The sequence below is a fragment of the Hemiscyllium ocellatum genome, chromosome 7, assembly GCF_020745735.1.
Source record: "Hemiscyllium ocellatum isolate sHemOce1 chromosome 7, sHemOce1.pat.X.cur, whole genome shotgun sequence".
NCBI classification, from domain to species: domain Eukaryota; kingdom Metazoa; phylum Chordata; class Chondrichthyes; order Orectolobiformes; family Hemiscylliidae; genus Hemiscyllium; species Hemiscyllium ocellatum.
In genome coordinates this window covers 34652502-34670423 of record NC_083407.1, presented here as the reverse complement: position 1 = coordinate 34670423, position 17922 = coordinate 34652502, and the positions used below count along the sequence as shown (strand labels likewise).

The 17922-nt window shown below is 39.5% G+C and overlaps 1 protein-coding gene across 1 annotated transcript in view; it reads right to left on the bottom strand.

Annotated features, from left to right (window-relative positions):
- Positions 1-17922, bottom strand: part of LOC132817331 (low-density lipoprotein receptor-related protein 1-like) — a 1680787-nt gene that overhangs the window by 1017827 nt on the left and 645038 nt on the right. Inside the window, exon 10 of the mRNA XM_060827740.1 lies at positions 4338-4527. Within this exon, the coding sequence (XP_060683723.1) occupies positions 4338-4527 (190 nt within the window). The remainder of the gene's footprint in view (positions 1-4337; positions 4528-17922) is intronic.

Here is a 17922-nt window from a genome sequence, read left to right as displayed (position 1 = left end):
AAGTTACTTTTATTTTGCTTCCTGATTGTATTTCCAATGAATAATGTGTTTTAACAGTGTCAACTATATGTTCAAATACTTCTGTTCAGACAACCAACACTCTAAGGAGGCAAGGGCCTTGTGATTTTATTACAAGATTATTAATCTAGAGACCCAGCTAATGTACTGGAAATCTGGGTTCAAATCTTGCCATGGCAGATGGTGGAATTTGAATTCAATATTTTAAAAATATGGGATTAGTCTAATAAAGACCATGAAATTGTTATTGATTATTTATGTATATATTTTAAGGAAGGAAATCTGATATTCTTAACTGTTCTGGCCAGAAAGAAGAAAGTGAGGACTGCAGATGCTGGAGATCAGTGTCAAACGTGTGGTGCTGGAAAAGCACAGCAAGTCAGGCAGCATCCTAGAGGTAGGAGAATTGATGTTTAGGCACAAGCCCTTCATTAGGAATGCGAGGGTAAAGTGGCCTGAGAGATAAATGGGAGAGGGATGGGGCTGACGGGGAAGGTAGCTTGGAAGGCGATAGGTAGATGAAGGTGGGGGTTGATGGTGATCAGTCAGAGCAGAGGGTGGGGCAGATAGGTGGGAAGGAAGATGGACAGGTAGAACAGTTCAAGAGGGCAGTGCCAATTTGGAGGGTTACATCTAGGATAAGATGAGGGAGGGGAGATTAGGAAACTGGTGAAATTAACATGGCTGTAATGTGATTGGAGGGTCCCAAGTGGAAGATAAGGATTTCCTCCTCAGGACGTCGGATGGCTTAGATTTGTTGGTGGAAAAGGCCCAGAACTTGCATGTCCTTGGTGGAGTGGGAAGGGGAATTGAAGTGGTTGGCCATAGGATGGTTGGGTTGTTGGGTGCATGTGTCCCAGAGATGTTCTCAGTATCATTCCGCAAGTTGGTGTCCTGTCTCCCCAATGTAGAGGAGACCACATCGGGAGCAAGGGACACAGTAGATGAGGTGTTTGGAGGTGCAGGAAAATCTCTGCCAGATGTGGAAGGATCCTTTTGAGGCCTGGGATGGAGGTGAGGTGGGAGATGTGGGTGTAGGTTTTACATCTCTTGCAGTGGCAAGAGAAAGTGCCAGGAGTGGAGGGTGGGTTGGTGGGGTCTGTGGATCTAACGAGGGAGTCATGGAGGAAATGGTCTCTGCTGATTTGGCCTAAATGTAACTTCAGACCCACAGCAATATGCTTGACTCTGGGCAATTAGAGATGGACAATAAATATTGGTCAGGCCAATGATATTCATGGAATGGGGATGAATTTTAAAAATTCTGTAAATTGGAAATTTCAATTAATATTCAAATCTCAAGCATTTTAGTTTGTGCAATCTTGATTTTCCTTCCATTTAGGAACTTTCCACATTTCTCTCCCTCTTTTCAGAATGTCTTTGGTGCATGTTAAATGCTGTGTGAATTGACAGAATGGTAAATTTACAAAAGCTGGGCTTTTAGAAGTCTGTTGTTGATGTGTTCTGTTTGTCAAAGAGGAGGCTACATTGTTTGTTCTTTCTTCTGGTGAAGAATTTTTGCAAGCACCCATCAGTGGATTTTGTTATAGATTGTTTTAGCTGGGGGTGGGGGTGGGGGAGAGCAAAGGGATTCTGAAATTCCATTTCCTATCCTTATTCCAATTGAGGCATTTAAATGGTCATTCAATGGACAGGAAAAGGCCACTTTATGCCTCAGTCTCAATTTTGAGGATGGTTATAAACCCAATACAGATGGGAAACTAACTGTATTGATGACTTCCTTACAAGATTGAGAGCCTCCCACCCAAGAGCTGAACCCGCTGGATGCTTACCTCTCTTTAAAATCACGACTTCCCCATAACAGCTCAGAAGTTTTATATCCTAGGGCTCTGCTTAATTCTGGGCATTGCTTGTATTGGCAATTGTTCCCCACAGCATTGCTGGGAGCAGATTAACAAACAGCTCTTTAAGGTAGCAATTATCAGAAAGTTACATATGTTATGGACATATGGTACCTAGACTTCCTGAAATCATTTTGAAACATGTCACATCATAGATAATTGCAGTAAACAAAACTAAAATAAAATTTTAAGAACAAAATAAACATGTAAGGGGGAGCATATTAGCAGGAATATGGGACATGGTACTTCCTGTTTTAACACTCCTACTTGATGTTAAAAATCTGGCCCTTCTTACTTCCCCTAATCCAACCACTGCCTGTCAGGTAGGCCTCATTAATATCCCAATCATACTTTCAGTCTGTTCACCATGACCCCCTCTTTTTTTGGGCACGAGCTGTAATCCCAACAGTGGCACTACCTAAACCTGACTGAATAGAGGCCACAGCTGGAATTATAAAGTTTCTGGCCAATCAAATTGCTCAGCAGGTCTCTGAGGTGGCATTCTTCCCAAAGTGGTGGTGGTGGGGGGGGTCAGGGTATCTCACTCTGGACCAATTAATCCTCCCAACTGATGTGTTATTTTTGAGGGGGGGTGCATATAGTGACTGCAGAGAACAAAGCACAGTGTAAAATCCAATTTATCATACCTACGGTTGGAGGGGATGTGCAGCCCTGAACAGCCTTGGGGGGGGTATCCTTGTTCCTCATGACTTTTTATTTTAATAAGCTATTCATTGCATGTCTGTCTATGGTGGCCAAAGGTTCCTGTAGAATTGCAGAGTAGGCCACTAATTAATTGTTACCTGTGGAGCCTGGAGCCTGCTAGGAATCTGCATAGAATGCCAGGAAAACGTGTCCCGTACAATTGACAGCAAGTTTATCTTCTATGTGCGGCACTTGTTGCACCACTGCTAATTTGGTGTGGAATGCATCCATTATGAATAGCAGGAAGGGGCAACAGATAAATTTCTATTCAAAATATGCAACATAATCTCAATTACAATTCACCTAATGATGTCCATTCCAATCCTCCATGTGTTTTAAGTGATTTTGTTGGCTGCCCACAATTGTTTACAACTCAGCATTTTTGTTTCTGTCAAACATACCCAGGTCCCTAAATGAGCTGTAGATGCTGAATTTCTAAGCAGTGTTGGTGATCCAGAAGCCTGAAATACACTTGCCAAGGTGCAGATGCCCTCTGGTGCTTTGCAAAATAATTGCTTTCCTCTGGTCCATTATATTTATTTGGAGTCTGTGTTGGGGAACATTGATGGATACAATCTCGGTATTAATGCTGGAACCATCACCTGTGCTCAACAATTCCAGTGTTTCATGTTTGAATTGACAGGTGATCAAAAAAAGTACTGGAACATCAGCAAGCATTAACATCAAATTGGCTATGCCAGCTAAATCACCAAGCAACCTAAGTCGTTCTGGCATTTGTTAAGATGAACCAACTCCACAGTCTCCAGATCATCAGAGCTGTTTCTTGTGTTGCCACTTTGGAGTGGTGGTGGTGGTGGTGTAGCATTGGAGGGTATTGGATGAGTTAGAGTGACCTTGGCCACTGCCAACTCAACTGGAATCCATTGAAAAGCTTGGTTAGCAGAGACATAAATTGCACCATGTGCCATATATAAAGTGAGTGACTAATACTTTAGTCACTGTATCAGTGCTTTTATCTCCATTCCAACAACACAAATATAGCAAATACCTAATGCCACAACATTGCTGCTTCTCTGACAATACATGGGGTCATCAATGTTATTTAACATGATTAAACTACTGAGCCTACACATCCCTGGATACCACAACACAATTTAACATGGCCAACACACCTTCGAATTGTGGGAAGAAATCCATGCACCCAGGAGAAATCCACAAAGACATGGAAACAACATGAAAAATCCACACAGACATTCACCCAAGGCTGGAATTGAACCCAGGTCTCTGGTGCTGTAAGGCAGCAGTGCTAACCGCTGAGTCGTTAGATCATTTTGAACATTTCTGTTAGATCTTATCTGTCATGCAAATTTCATCTTGGAAAGGTAGGAGCAAAATTTTTCACACGTACTTTAAATATATTTTAGTGAGGATAGAAAACTTTTCAATCTTCCTTGCTCAACAGTTCTTTTCAGTGTAGTAACCAGTGACAATTCAGCATTTTCATTTTTTGCAATTTTGAACAGAATTCCTAATTAATAGTGAAGTAGTGGTGGTTATGTTAGGGATTCATATCCACCGGGAGTTGCACTGACACTAACACTTATTTCACAGGAGGTACTTAAAAATACTCAGAGGATATCTCCACTCATTGTACCAAACATAGATTCATGCTGAAGGCCTGGAAGCAAAGCACATTACAAATTATACTGAAAAATGTTGGAGAACGACAAAAGTGAACAACTGCTGCATACAAATCACCCAATAAAAGTGTTTCCAAATACAATATCTTACCTGGTGGTTGCCTTAGTTTGTGGTAGACGTGTAGAACTTTGCCATTCTCTAATTTTGCAAGTGTTTCCATATCTGTACCATTGAATCTGTTTATTTTAGTGACGCTTAATTTGTACTTAGCAGTGAAATTATCTAAGTTGATGGCATAAATGAAGTTTTCAAACACTGCCAAACTGTAAAGATGTCTAACCTGCAAATAAAAAATAGCTTAGTAATGAATTCTGCTAAATTATCAGTACATAATTTCTAAGATAATAATTCAGGCAGCTTTTAGATGAGTAACATACCTTTTACATACATAATGATTACCATGATAAGGAGACGCCAGTGTTGGACTGGGGCGTACAAAGTTAAAAATCACACAACACTAGATTATAGTCCAACGGGTTTAATTGGAAGCACTAGCTTTCGAAGCACAATCGACACAACCACCTGATGAAGGAGCGGTGCTCCAAAAGTTAGTGCTTCCAATTAAACCTGTTGGACTTTAACCTGGTGTGTGATTTTTAACTTAATAATTATCATGCAAAAATTAATTTGCCAGTTACATTTGGGAAGGCTGATGTCTAGCTGTGTTAGTCATCTGTGTTGTTCCACTATTCTTGTGTAAATGATTTCAAGGTCAACTCTTAAATCTCATCTGTACCTCCATGTTTTATTCTAAAACCTGAGAATTTTTAAATTAAAGTTAGACTAATCATCACTTATATCTAGTTTCTGCTGCTTGTAAAGTTTAAAATATATAACTATATTTCACAGAATCACAGAATAAGTATTGTTTAGAAGGAGGCCATTCAGTCTGTGGTATCTGTACCAGTACTCTAAATGACTAATTCACCTGCTACTAATTACTCATAACTAGGCACTTGCTTTTGTTTCAAATAATAATCTAAATCTATCTCAAGTGTCTCAGCTAAACCTGTTTCCAAAACACTATCAGACCTCATATTCCAGATCTTAACCACTCACAGCATGAGAAAGTTTTCCTTTTGTCTCCATTGCATCTTTTGACAATTGTCTTAACCCCATACCCTCTCACTTGTAATATTCCAATAGAAATAGTTTTGACCTCTTTACGGTCATGATTTTGAATGCCTCTATCAAATCTTCTCTCAATTTCTCCAATCTAACTATACAACTGAATTTTTCTTTGAACTCATTCATGAGATGTGGCTGGTGTTGGCTGGGCCAACACTTAATACCAATTTTTCTTGTCCTTTGATCGGAGGACCATTTCAGAGGGCAGATAGGAATCAACTACATTTCTGAGGGTCTGGAGTCACATGTAGGCCAGACCAGATAACGATGGCAGTTTTCTTTTCTTACAGAACCAAATGGTTCCCTCACCCCTGAAAACATTCTTCTGAATCTTCTCCAATGCCTTCAAAATTTTTGTATAGTATGAAACCTTAGACTGGCCTTAATACCAAAGTTGATGCTGTACCAATGTTTTGCATGACTTTAAAAACACCTCCTTGCTCTTTAACTTTCAGTGTTAAAATAAAGTACACTGTATGCTTTATTAGCTGCTTTCTCAACCTGTGATGCCAAAGATTAATGTACAAATGGATATTTTTATTCAACATATTCAGGCCTGGAACAAGGAGAATTGAACTCTGATCAGTGCAACTATGAAATAAAAATACAATTCTCAAGGTAAAGCAGGAGCAATGAAATCTGAATGTATATGCACATAAGCACAGGTATGTAGTGATGCAGTGACAGTGTCATTAGCTCCGGACCAGAAGGTCTAGATTCAAATGTTTCTGTCACAAGCATACGTTTGAATAATCTGATCCTATGTAAACTGTGTTATTAACACCCAGGAGCATGCTCCTTTGCTGCACTATCTCAAATTCATTTGAGCAAAGATTGAGAAATACCTAAATGCTTAACAATGCAAAAATGAAAATTACTAAGTATACAAAGAAAATTTTAAATGAAGTAGGAATTTTAAACATGATAGAGTTTATATTTTGTTTTTAGAAAATCAGCTTAATATTGCAGGCATGTGCATTTGCATTTGGAAGTAATCAAAGGTGAGCACCCTCAGTCATTAGATTGTTCAGATCATTAGTGTCAGCAAACAGCTTGTTACTTAATTTTGTCTCTCTGTGTTCTTCTAAACAAATTAATCATTTCACATTTCATGGCATGGAATTCCATCTGCCACTTGTCTATTTATTTCACTAATTTGTCTTTCTCCTTTTGAATTTCTACCCCACAGTCCTTGTCATTCAAAATGAGTCCAAGTTCCATTTCTTGTGAAACATTTGAAATTAACAATAACAGCATAAAGGTAACAGCAATGGGGAAGTATTAAACAGATCCATGTTATCGGTGTACAGTTTTCGATCAGATTTCAGAATTGCCTATCCTGCAGTCCCTGCTGGAGCACACTTCACACTTTATGAACAGACCAATGCCCACCTCTCTCATAACACAGCTCCTGATTGACTGCAGCCTTCATCAATCGCAATATGGCAACAGACATGGGCTTTGAGGTCTAAAGTTTCAACCTGCCGTGGAAAGTCTGGATAACTTTCAACTGCTTAAGTACAGACCAGGAAAGCTGAAGCCACTATCTCCACAAATGGAGCATGAGGAAAAACTCAAAGTTGTGATTGTGGTCATCCAAATTCAGACCGTCACCTCAGGCAATCAATTCCTGATGGCATCACAACCAGTCACATTACCGACACTTCCCTTTCTTTCCCTTACTCAGTCTCCATTTCAGGGAATAAACTGCCCACTGTTATCCATTACAAAGCCAGAGACGCATAGCTAACTTCACTATAGCTTGTCACACCTATGACCTGCAAAACTCAATTTTTTCAGTTCCTTCATCTACATCGCATCTGTTTGGATGATGCTACCTTCTGAAACAATGCTGCTGGCACGGCTTGCTTCTTCCATAACTGTGGTTTCCCATCTACTGTGGTTGACAGAGTCAATTGCATCCGACCTATCACCCGTGCTTCTGCCCTTGCCCCTTCCCATCACTCACAGCAGCATTATCAGGTTCCCCTATCCTCACTTTTCATCACGCTCAAAGGATCATTCTCTACCATTTCAGACAACTCCAGCAGAATGCGACCTCCAAAAAAACCCATCTTCCCCCCACTCCTCCGTTTGCATTTCACAGATATTGTTCCTTCTGGGACAGCCTAGTCCATTCCACAGTGACCAACAGCAACCCTCCTCCTCATTGCACCTTCCCATGTAACTGCAGAAGGTGCAACACTGCACCTTCACCACCTCCCTGCCACCATCCAAGGACCTAAGTAGTCTTTCCAGGTGAAGCAGCATTTCACCTGTACCTCCTTTAATCTTGTGTATTGTACTCGCTGCACCCAATGTGGCCAACTCTACATTGGAAAAACCAAACACAGACTGGATGACAGCTTTGCAGAACACCTCCATTCTGTGTGCAAGCATGATACCGACCTTCCCGTAGCCAGTCCACATCAGTCCTTGGCATGCTACAGTGTTCCAGTGAATCACGGTACAAACTGGAGGAACAACATCCATCTTCTGACTAGACACTTTGAACTTAATACTGAGTTCAAGACCTTCAGTTGTGAACTAATTCCCATTTCTTACCTTTCTTTTAGCTTGTTACATTCTGTCATCATGTCCTCTCTCTCCTCCCCACCATCCCAGTGGGACTGTCTGTTCTTTCATGTCTGGCAGTTCGACACACCATTGTTCTGCCATTCTCACATTCCCATCACTTAATCTGAACTATCAACATCTTTTCTCCAACAGCACCCTACACCCACCACTCTCAAACCCTCCCCCCACCATAAACAATACATAAATGCTGTCCACTCCACACTTCAGTTCAGCTCTGATGAAGAGTCATCTAGACTCAGAACGTTAGCTTGATGTCTCTCTACGGATGCTCTCTGACCTGCTGTGATCTTCGGCATTTGTTGTTTTCAGTACATTATCTGCTGAATCCCTTGAGCAGATTGTTAACCTCAACATTCAGCTACTACTCCTTAGCCAAGTGAATTAAAAAGTCCTTTTAAATTACAGAATTGCACAGCTGGTTACTGGAGTCAATCATGCAGTTCAGAGGAAGAAAAATGACTTTGCAATTTGCTTGTTTCTTCAAAGTGCATAATGTGTGCATTGGTACCTTTCTCACATGTTCTCAGTAACTAGAATTTATGACTAATTGCTTCCAGCAATGGTATCCAAAGGAAACTGGAATTGAATTTTCGGTCACAATGCCTCAGCACCAATCTCTGACAATTGGAGGGAAACTATTCTAACAATTACCCTAAATCAATCTGCAAAATGGAGTTGCAGGAAGAAACTTGGGCTTTGAAAGACCAAACATTGAGCTCATTTAAAAAAAAAACTTCTCTTCACCTCTTTCCTTGAACATGGATGTAATATTTGCAGTTGTCCAGCCCTCCGGCAATACATCGTCTAAAAAAGGGAGGATTGGTAGATTATGATCAATGCCTCCACATTATGCATCCTTACTTGCCTCAGCGTCCTCCAATGCATTATAATTAATTCTGATGACTCATGAACCTTTAAGCACAGACAGTCTGTCTAAACATTCGCAATTTTAGTCTACCCAGAATCAGAACTAGCTCTTTTTTCACTATGACCTTGTCAGCATTTTCTTCTTTTTAAAATGAGAACTGCAAAGTTTTCATTTAGTTCCTATCGTTTCCCTATGAAATGACTGTTTGACTGCTTATCAGTCTTGTACATCCCTTTACTATACATTCACTACTCATATATGCCTTTAGGACTTTTGAATTCCCTTTCATGTTATCTGCCAAATCTGGCTTATACTCACTCTTTGACTTCAGAGTACAAGACGACGTGCTTTAGTCTGTCATGTTGGTGCACCACAGCAAACATCCTTCTATGCTAATCCCATTTTAGAGCACTTGGGCTCTAAATGACAGCTTTGCAGAACACTTCCAGTTCGTGTGCAAGCATAACGCCGACCTTCCCACAGCTGGTCATTTTAACACAGCATTCTGCTCACATGCCAACATCTGTCCCTGGTATGCTGCAGTGTTCCAGTGAATCACATCGCAAACTGAAGGAACACCATCCTATCTGCCGACTAGACACTCTTCTGCCTTCTGGACTTAATATTGAGTTCAAGACCTTCAATTGTGAACTAATTCCCATTTCTTACCTTTCTTTTAGCTTGTTACATTCTGTCATCATGTCCTCTCTCTCCTTCCCACCATCCAAGTGGGACTGTCTGTTCTTTCATGTCTGGCAGTTCTACACATCATTGTTCTGCCATTCTCACATTCCAACCACTTAATCTGAACTATCAATTTTTTTTCTCCACCAGCATCCTACACCCATCACCTTCACATCCTCCCCCACAAACTATAGCATAAATGCTGTCCTCTCCACACTTCAGTTCAGCTCTGATGAAGACCATCTAGACTTGAAATGTTAGCTTGATCTGTCTCTCCATGGAAGTTCTCTGACCTCCTGTGATCTTCAGCATTTGTTGTTTACAATGCATCATGATCTGAATCCCTTAAACGGTGGCACAGTGGTTAGTACTGCTGCCTCACAGCGCCAAAGACCTGGGTTCATTTCCCACCTCAGGCGACTGACTGTGTGGAGTTTGCTCGTTCTCCCCGTGTCTGCATGGGTTTCCTCCGGGTACTCCGGTTTCCTCCCACAGTCCAAAGATGTGGGGGTTAAGTGAATTGGCCATGCTAAATTGCCCGTAGTGTTGCGCTTCGGCGGGTCGGTGTGGACTTGTTGGGCCGAAGGGCCTGTTTCCACACTGTAAGTAATCTAATCTAATCATTCATCTAAATAGTTCTTAATTATATTGATGGTCCAGCCTTCTTAGCAGGGGATTCCAGATAGCTACAAGCTCTGGTTGAGAAAAATGCCCTCAAATCCTCTTTATATCTTCTGCTGCTCAAGTTAAAAGTGAACCATTTGGTTAGTGATCCCTCTACTCAGTAAAAATGCTTTCTTATACTGTACCCTATCTACACTCCTCACAATTTTGCACACTTCAATCAGATAACCTTCTCTGTTCTAACAAAAGTAAGCCAACTTGTCTTCCTCATAGCTGAAATACTTCAGCCCAAACATCCTGGTGAATCTCTTCTGCAATATTTGGTGTAATCGCATCCTTCCTATGATGTGGCAACCAGAACTACACACTATATTCCAACTGTGACCTCACAAACATTCTCTACAGCTCCATCATAACTCCTTGCTCTTGTATTCAGTGCCTTGACTAGCAAAGACAAGAATCCCATTTGCCTTCTTTACAATCTTATCTACTCATGCTGCTGTCTCAATAAAATATGGACATAGACATGAAGATATCTCTGATCCTCTGTACTTGCTGAGCTTCTACTTTTTAACAAAATTTGCTTGTCTTGTCAGTCCTCCCAAACCACATCTCCTTACGCCATTTATGGATTAAATTCCATTTGCTACTGTTCAACCCATCCTGATCAGTCTATCTATATTGATTTGTAGTATTAATCTTTTCTCCATGATACGCATTGCACCATTTTGGTATTATGTGCTCACTTATTGATCATAATCTCCTACGTCCTAAAATTGAAATAGCCACCTTTTTTTCTGCTTTAAGAACTTGCACTTTATTTAATTGTTCAGAAGGTGTGGTTTTAATTGTCCTTTCATTGTCAGGAAATCTCTGGTCTTGATTGTCTTATCTTCCAACCCAACATCTATTTACCCAACTATGGGAATAAACCGTAATTGGACCTGACTCATCTCCTCTTTATGATGAAAGAGTAAGTTGCCCTCATTGTCAATGGACCATCATTCACTCCAATTTACCCTGGCAGCTCTAACATTACTCCTCCTCCAATTTAATACTTTGACTCTATATTTTTCCTTGTCTTCTCTCTTTGGTGAACCTAAACCTTATTCTCATCTACCTTATTCTCCAGAATTGGGCTTATATGTGCATTTTTCAATACATTATATATAATTATATGTAAAATCCTGAGCACACTTCAGAAACTTTCTTCCTTCTTTGATTTATAACATTACTTTCCCAGTCTATATTAGAATAATTAATGTCCCTTATTACTACTTGTCTGTAATTTCCTTGCAAATTTACTTCTGCTAATCTTTCCTGTTAGTTATTAGAGTGCCCCACTCATGTAATGATACCTCTGTTATTTCTTCCTCTATGCAAAATATTCTGGGCCTCTCTCCATCTAATATGAACTAAAAGACTCAAAAATGACCATGCAAATGTTCAATTTTTGGTGCACATTATATTGATAATTGTTTGTTATGCTATGAGATTGTATGTTAAATCAATTTGGTCACGGGTGAATTTCCTCGCTTGTTGCACTTAAGGATTATGTGAATGGAAAATAGTAATTGCCAATTCACCTCAATTCAGAATGTCATAGGGAAGATTATATACAACTACCTAGAAGACTGTAATTATAAAGGGCCAGGATGCATTCCAATGATATCAGTATCTGAGATCATCAAGGCACTTACAGGAAATTAAGAGAACCATGGAACTTCTGATTTCTATATGATTAGGAAAGTAGAAATTTGATAAATTGTGAAAAATCCATCTGAGTAATTCTTATCAACATTTGGAGTGTTTGCAAATATTGTTACTGACAAAAAATTCGTTTTGGAACTTTTCTCAGTTCATGACATGATCTTTGCCCTACTCACAGAGCTGACTATGCAGGATAGTAACCAACCTTTGATCGTCATAGGTTTTGAGCAGATGTACAGAAGGATATGTGAAAGGATGACAATTCCTTGGTTCCTCAATGTATTACTGGACGTAGGAAAACAAGTCAAATGTTGCACCCTTTTCCTGAGCATCTGATAAATGTTCGAAGTGTGAATAGGGACTGGGTTACTGTGAGCACCATTTAAGGAACATCTAATCTTTTTTCCTCTCTTGGATGTCTTGAAGCAGAATGCTGGAGATAAGTGTCATAATTTCTGAAGGTTAAAAATAGAAGACCTGAATAAAAGAGGCCAACATTTTTTTTTAATCTTTCTCTATTAAAGAAAAGGCTGAAAAGAAAAGGGGCATTTTGTTGATAATACAGCTTTGCAAATATTATCCAGACAGCTGGATGTGTAAACCTTTGGTCTCAAAAATTTAATTATGATAAAAAGCTGTATGAAAGAGGTCAATTGTCCTGTAGTGAAAATGAACTGGAAGATTTTGGCTTCTGCAGAGTATTTACTAAATTAGGCTTCAATTGAAATGTAAGAATTACAGTTGAGGTTTTATTTTCATTAATGTGGCATGGTGACTCAATGGTCAGCACTGCTGCTTCACAGTGTGAAGGACCCAGGTTCAATTCCAGCTTCAGGTGACTGTGTGGAGTTTGCACATTCTCCCTGTGCTGCGTTGGTTTCCTCTGGGTGCTCCGATTTCCTCCTACAGCCCAAAGATGTGCAGGTTAAGTGAACTGACCATGCTAAATTGCCCATAATGTTCAGGGATGTGTAGACTAAGTGCATTAATCTGGAGAAGTGTAGAGTTTTTTTTTTGGAGGGTTGGTGTGGACTTGTTGGACCAAATGGCCTGTTTCCACATTTTAGGGATTCTATGTGTCTTGTGCCAGCTTATTCACCTGTTCTTCTATTATTAGTGTGCAGTTCATACCCTTGTAATTTTGAAACATTGTTACGTAAAATTATTTTGAGAATTTTACAATCCTATGCCTTTGCCAGTCTTATTTCATTTGAGCCTGGACCTTTGTGAAAGTTCAGACTTTACATCTTCCAGAATAACCTTTATCTCCACCCCTGTATTGTTTGCACTAATCAAGACTGACAGCCCTCTTTCTTTCATTTCCGATCTTTCATGAAAACCTTGCATCCGAAACAAATTTAGTACACAGTCCTGACCTTATTTCAGGCTCATAGCAACTAAACCAATGGTCCTTTTAAAGGATCAATTGAGCCTACCAGCAAAAAAACAAGCAAAAACATTGAACCTGAAATAGAAGCATGAAACCTCTTCCTGATTGAGATGTTAAATTATTTGTGCTACAGTGCAGCAATCCATGTCTAGACCAGAAGGTCCAGGTTTAAGTTCCACCTTCCATGGAAGCATGTCATAACATACCCAAACAGGTTAATTTAAAAGCGCTTATAATCTATGCACCAGTGTCAGCCCCTATGCATGCGCTGTCGAATCTCTTCCTTGCCTCAGTTGATTCAGTGACGTCATTTTCATTCCCCCTTTTGGAGCATAAAATGATGTTGTATCATACTGGTTTATGACCAATGATCACCAATTTTGCTGGGTCTCCTTGCTCATCATTTTCAACATGGCTTTGTGTTTGCATTCAGGAATAAATCTACTTTCTTGGCAAGCATATTAAGTGGTGGATAGAAAAATGCTTCACATCAAATCTAACTTGCTGCAGTTACAAATAAATCTGTTAAATTGTTTCTTGTGACATCACACACAAAAACAAAAGAGCATAATAAAATGCAGCCTGAAATGCCCAGCTTCTCCACTGAGATTGTACATAAAGGAACATCATTAAATCTGAGGTGACAGTATTGTACTCAGGACAGATGCTAAGCCAGCTGGTGGGACAGAAACCCAAGACACATAGTTTTTCCTTGTGACAAGGGAATATTAACTTACTCAGTGCTATAGCTCTCACCCAACCAACCCACAGTTGTTCCTTTATGTGCCATTGTTTATTTTAAGCAACCTATTCAGAAATTTTGTGACTGTTATGAATGTGTAGAGGTACTGTACGTTTCAAAGTTGTAAAGCTTGCAAAACTGCCTGATGCAGCATAAAGTATTCTGAACAAGGTACCAATGTGACACATGGTTGACACAGATTGAGTAGCTGGATTGCCATGTGACAAAAACAAATTAAAATTCAGCCAGTTTAAATTATGCCCCAAGATACTAAAATCCAATCAAGTTTGAATTTAGTATTTTGACATTATTAAAACCAATGAAATGATCTGATGTTTCAGGGTATAAAACTGGACATTTGAACAGCTAGAGAGAGACCTGCTAAAAGACCAAAACATTTAAACTGCTCGCTCAAGAACTCTCTGAGAGGTACCTGTCTGTGGAGAGGTTGCACCGCAAAACATCAAAACCAACTGGGAGAGAATCTACAGAGGATAATCTACAGAGGTCATTGAGCAAAGCTGACTGGTTTGAAACATAAATATATTTTCGTAAATTTTTATTGGGATTTTTTGCCAGACTAGTAATACAGAGTGGGGGGTAAAAGATAGCTTTAAGAGAAAGGAGTTGTGAATAGTTGTTAGTTTTAATAATCTCTATTGGACTTAAAGTATAAAGTTGTTAAATTTATTTTAAATCTTTACCTCTGGGCACCTCTTTGCCTCTCGAGTTTTAACAAATTACACCACGGGGTGAATCTTTTCTGTTTTGCTGGTTTAAATAAACAGAGGGGTTTACCCTGTGTTGGAACAATGACACATATCTGGGACAAGTGGACTTGAACACTAGCATCCTGTCTCAGAGGTAGGAACTCTACCACATGCAAATTAATACCTGTTTCTCTTCCTCCTTAATAACGTCATTAACAAACCATAGAGATCTGACTATCAAGGCATCAAAATCACAAGTCTTGATTCCTTTCTGTCTGGGGTAATGTGGCTTTTTAAAAGCATTTGTATTGAGATCATTATAGGGACTAACATAGTTGTTTAAGGTTATCGATACCTTAATACTGATTTTTTAAAAATTGATTCTTATAGTGTGGATTCCTTTTGATCACCCCTATATGATAAAGTAGCCATTCAGATGTCAAATTCTATTCACACTGATGTGGATCTCAGGTCATGAATAGACTCGACAGATAAGGAAAACAAACTTCTTTCCCTGAAGGATTTTAATGGACCGATGAGTTTTTACAATGACCCAGCATGCTCACAAGCATTTTATTTCTGATTTATATATTTAACAAAATCTCAATGTGCTACCCTCATTTAAACTCATTCCTCTGCCTTATTCTGGGTCTCTGGAAGAGTAGTCTAGAAATAAAACCATTATGCTAGATCTTAAACAATGTATGCTAAGAAACTATTCTTCAGTTTAAAAGAAATAATGCACATGCATGTTCAAGTATTTTCTTTAAATGTATACTGAAAGCAAATTACCACTGCCATCACCTTGGATTAACTAAATCTGGGCCAGGATTTAAAGCTAGGATAATCCTGGTATGCATAATTCACTTACATGTAGGATAAAGTTATTGAGCCAAGGTGAAGTGATTTAAATAACTCTGACACAATATTACAAAAGTAACGGTAAATGCACATATTTCAGAACTTTTTATTCAATTTGTTGACGTTTTAAAATCTGATCTTCCTGTGACTTTTACACTGGTATCTCTAATACTCTGCCTTGTATGCAGCTGCTAAATGAAAAGCAGCAAAAAATAGACTTGCATCAGGGCCAAAAATCTTCTTTTCAGGTTAATAGATTATAGAAAAGGTGTGAATGATGGATTGACCTTATTTAGTTAATTGACCTTGTGATCCTAGTACTTCACTTTAATCTTGAAGCACTGCAGTCTGTGTGGCGGTGATGCCCCACAATGCTCCATCGTGTCGAGTTCCAGCAATTCGACTCAGCAGCAAAGACTTTCCAAGTCATGGTGCTTACAGTTAGAAAAGAACATGGATGCAGTGGTTTTCCAATATGCCTGCTACCCTTGTCCTACGAGTTGATAGAGGTCTTGGTTTTGGAAGATTCTGTCAAAGAAGCTTTGGCAAGTTCTGAACAGCATCTTGTAGATAGTGGACACTAGTGAGCTGATTGTGCAGGGACTGAACATTTAAGGCAGCAGATGGGAGCTGCAGTCAGTTTTGACTTGGTTGGTGTCAAGTTTCTTGAGTGTTTTCGAAGATGTATAATGTCAGGAAACTGCAGATTATTTCATCATACTACTGACTAGTGCCTTGTAAGAGTCGTGAAGGCAATAAATACTCACTAAGTGACTTTCTCACGACAGAATTCACAATCTCTTGCCTGCTGTTGTAACCACAATATTAATATCCTTTTTCCAGTTCAGTTTATCTTTAATGGTAACTCTAAGGTTATTCTATGCTGCATTCCAACTTTCATTGAGTTTTTCTTTGGAACAACAAAGAAGTAGGGCATTGAATTCAGGTGATGAGAGATAAAGCAGTTCTGCTACAATTCCATATGGAATGTGGATTTTTCAGTATAGCGACCACTCAACCCGGAAATGAGGGCCATATGTCATACAGTCATAGAGTCCTACAGCACCAAGACAGACCCTTTGCCCCAAACTGGTCAATGCCAATCAAAATGTCCAACCACGCTAATCCCATTTCCCTGCACTTGGCCAATATCCTTCTAAACCTTTTCTATCTATGTATTTGTCCAAATGTTTTTAATATACCTGCCTCAATTACTACTGTTGGCAGATCATTCCATATGCTTACCACCTACTGTGTAAAAAAGTTGCCCTCAAGTTCCCTTTCATTCTTTCCTCTCTAACCTGAAACTGATGCCATCTAGTTCTTGATTCCCCAACCCTGGGAAAAAGACTGAGTGTATTCACCCTATCCGTGCCTTTTGTAATCTTATACACCGCTATAAGATCCCCCCTCAGTCTCCTATGGTCTAAAGAAAGAAAAGTCCAAGCTTGTCTAGCCTCTCTCTGTAACTCAGACCACCAAGTCCAGGCAGCATCCTTGTAATGTTTTCTGCATTCTGTCCAATTTAATAATATAACAAGGTGACCAAAACTTGGTCAATACATTACGTGTGGCCTCACCAGTATATTGTATAATTGTAACATAACTTCTCAACTTCTATGCTGAATGCCCTGACTGATGAAGTGTGCCAAAAGCCTTCTTCACTGTCCTGTCTAACTATGACTCCACTTTCAGAGAACTGTGAACCTGAACTCCAAGATCCCTCTGTTCCACTACACTCCTTAAGGCTGTACCATTCACCATGAAACTCCTACCTTGACTTTACTTGCCAAAATGCAAGACCTCAAATTTATCTATATTAAACTCCATTTGTCATTTCTTTGTCCACTTTCCAAGCTGATCAACTCCCACTGCCGTTTTAAATAATCTTCCTCACTGTCCACGATACCATGTATTTAAATGTCATCACCTTCCAGAGCAGCCTGCCATGTGGAACCTTATCAAAGGCTATACAGAAATCCACATAGACCACATCTACAGCTTCAACGAATGTAAAGTCTTCAGAGAAAATTTTGTAATCAATGGAGAAAACAATGCTCAGATGAGCTGTCTCCAGTGGCGCTAAGCATTCAATAAGCTTATTAGAAGTTTCAAGGTAATAGAGAAATACTCACATCTCCCAGTCAGAATTCTGTTCCAGAAAGAAAGAATGTCAGCAGCAATTTTTTGTGACTTTACCATCCATCACCATTTCACTTGAATATTAACCACAAAACTACCCCACTCTTCCATTTGTAAATAAGACCAACATCATCCCAATCTCAATCTCCAAAAAATCTGGCTTTGGTAGGGGCTGAACTATACTTTTTTCTGAAAGTAACTGGGGGGAGTAGGTGTAT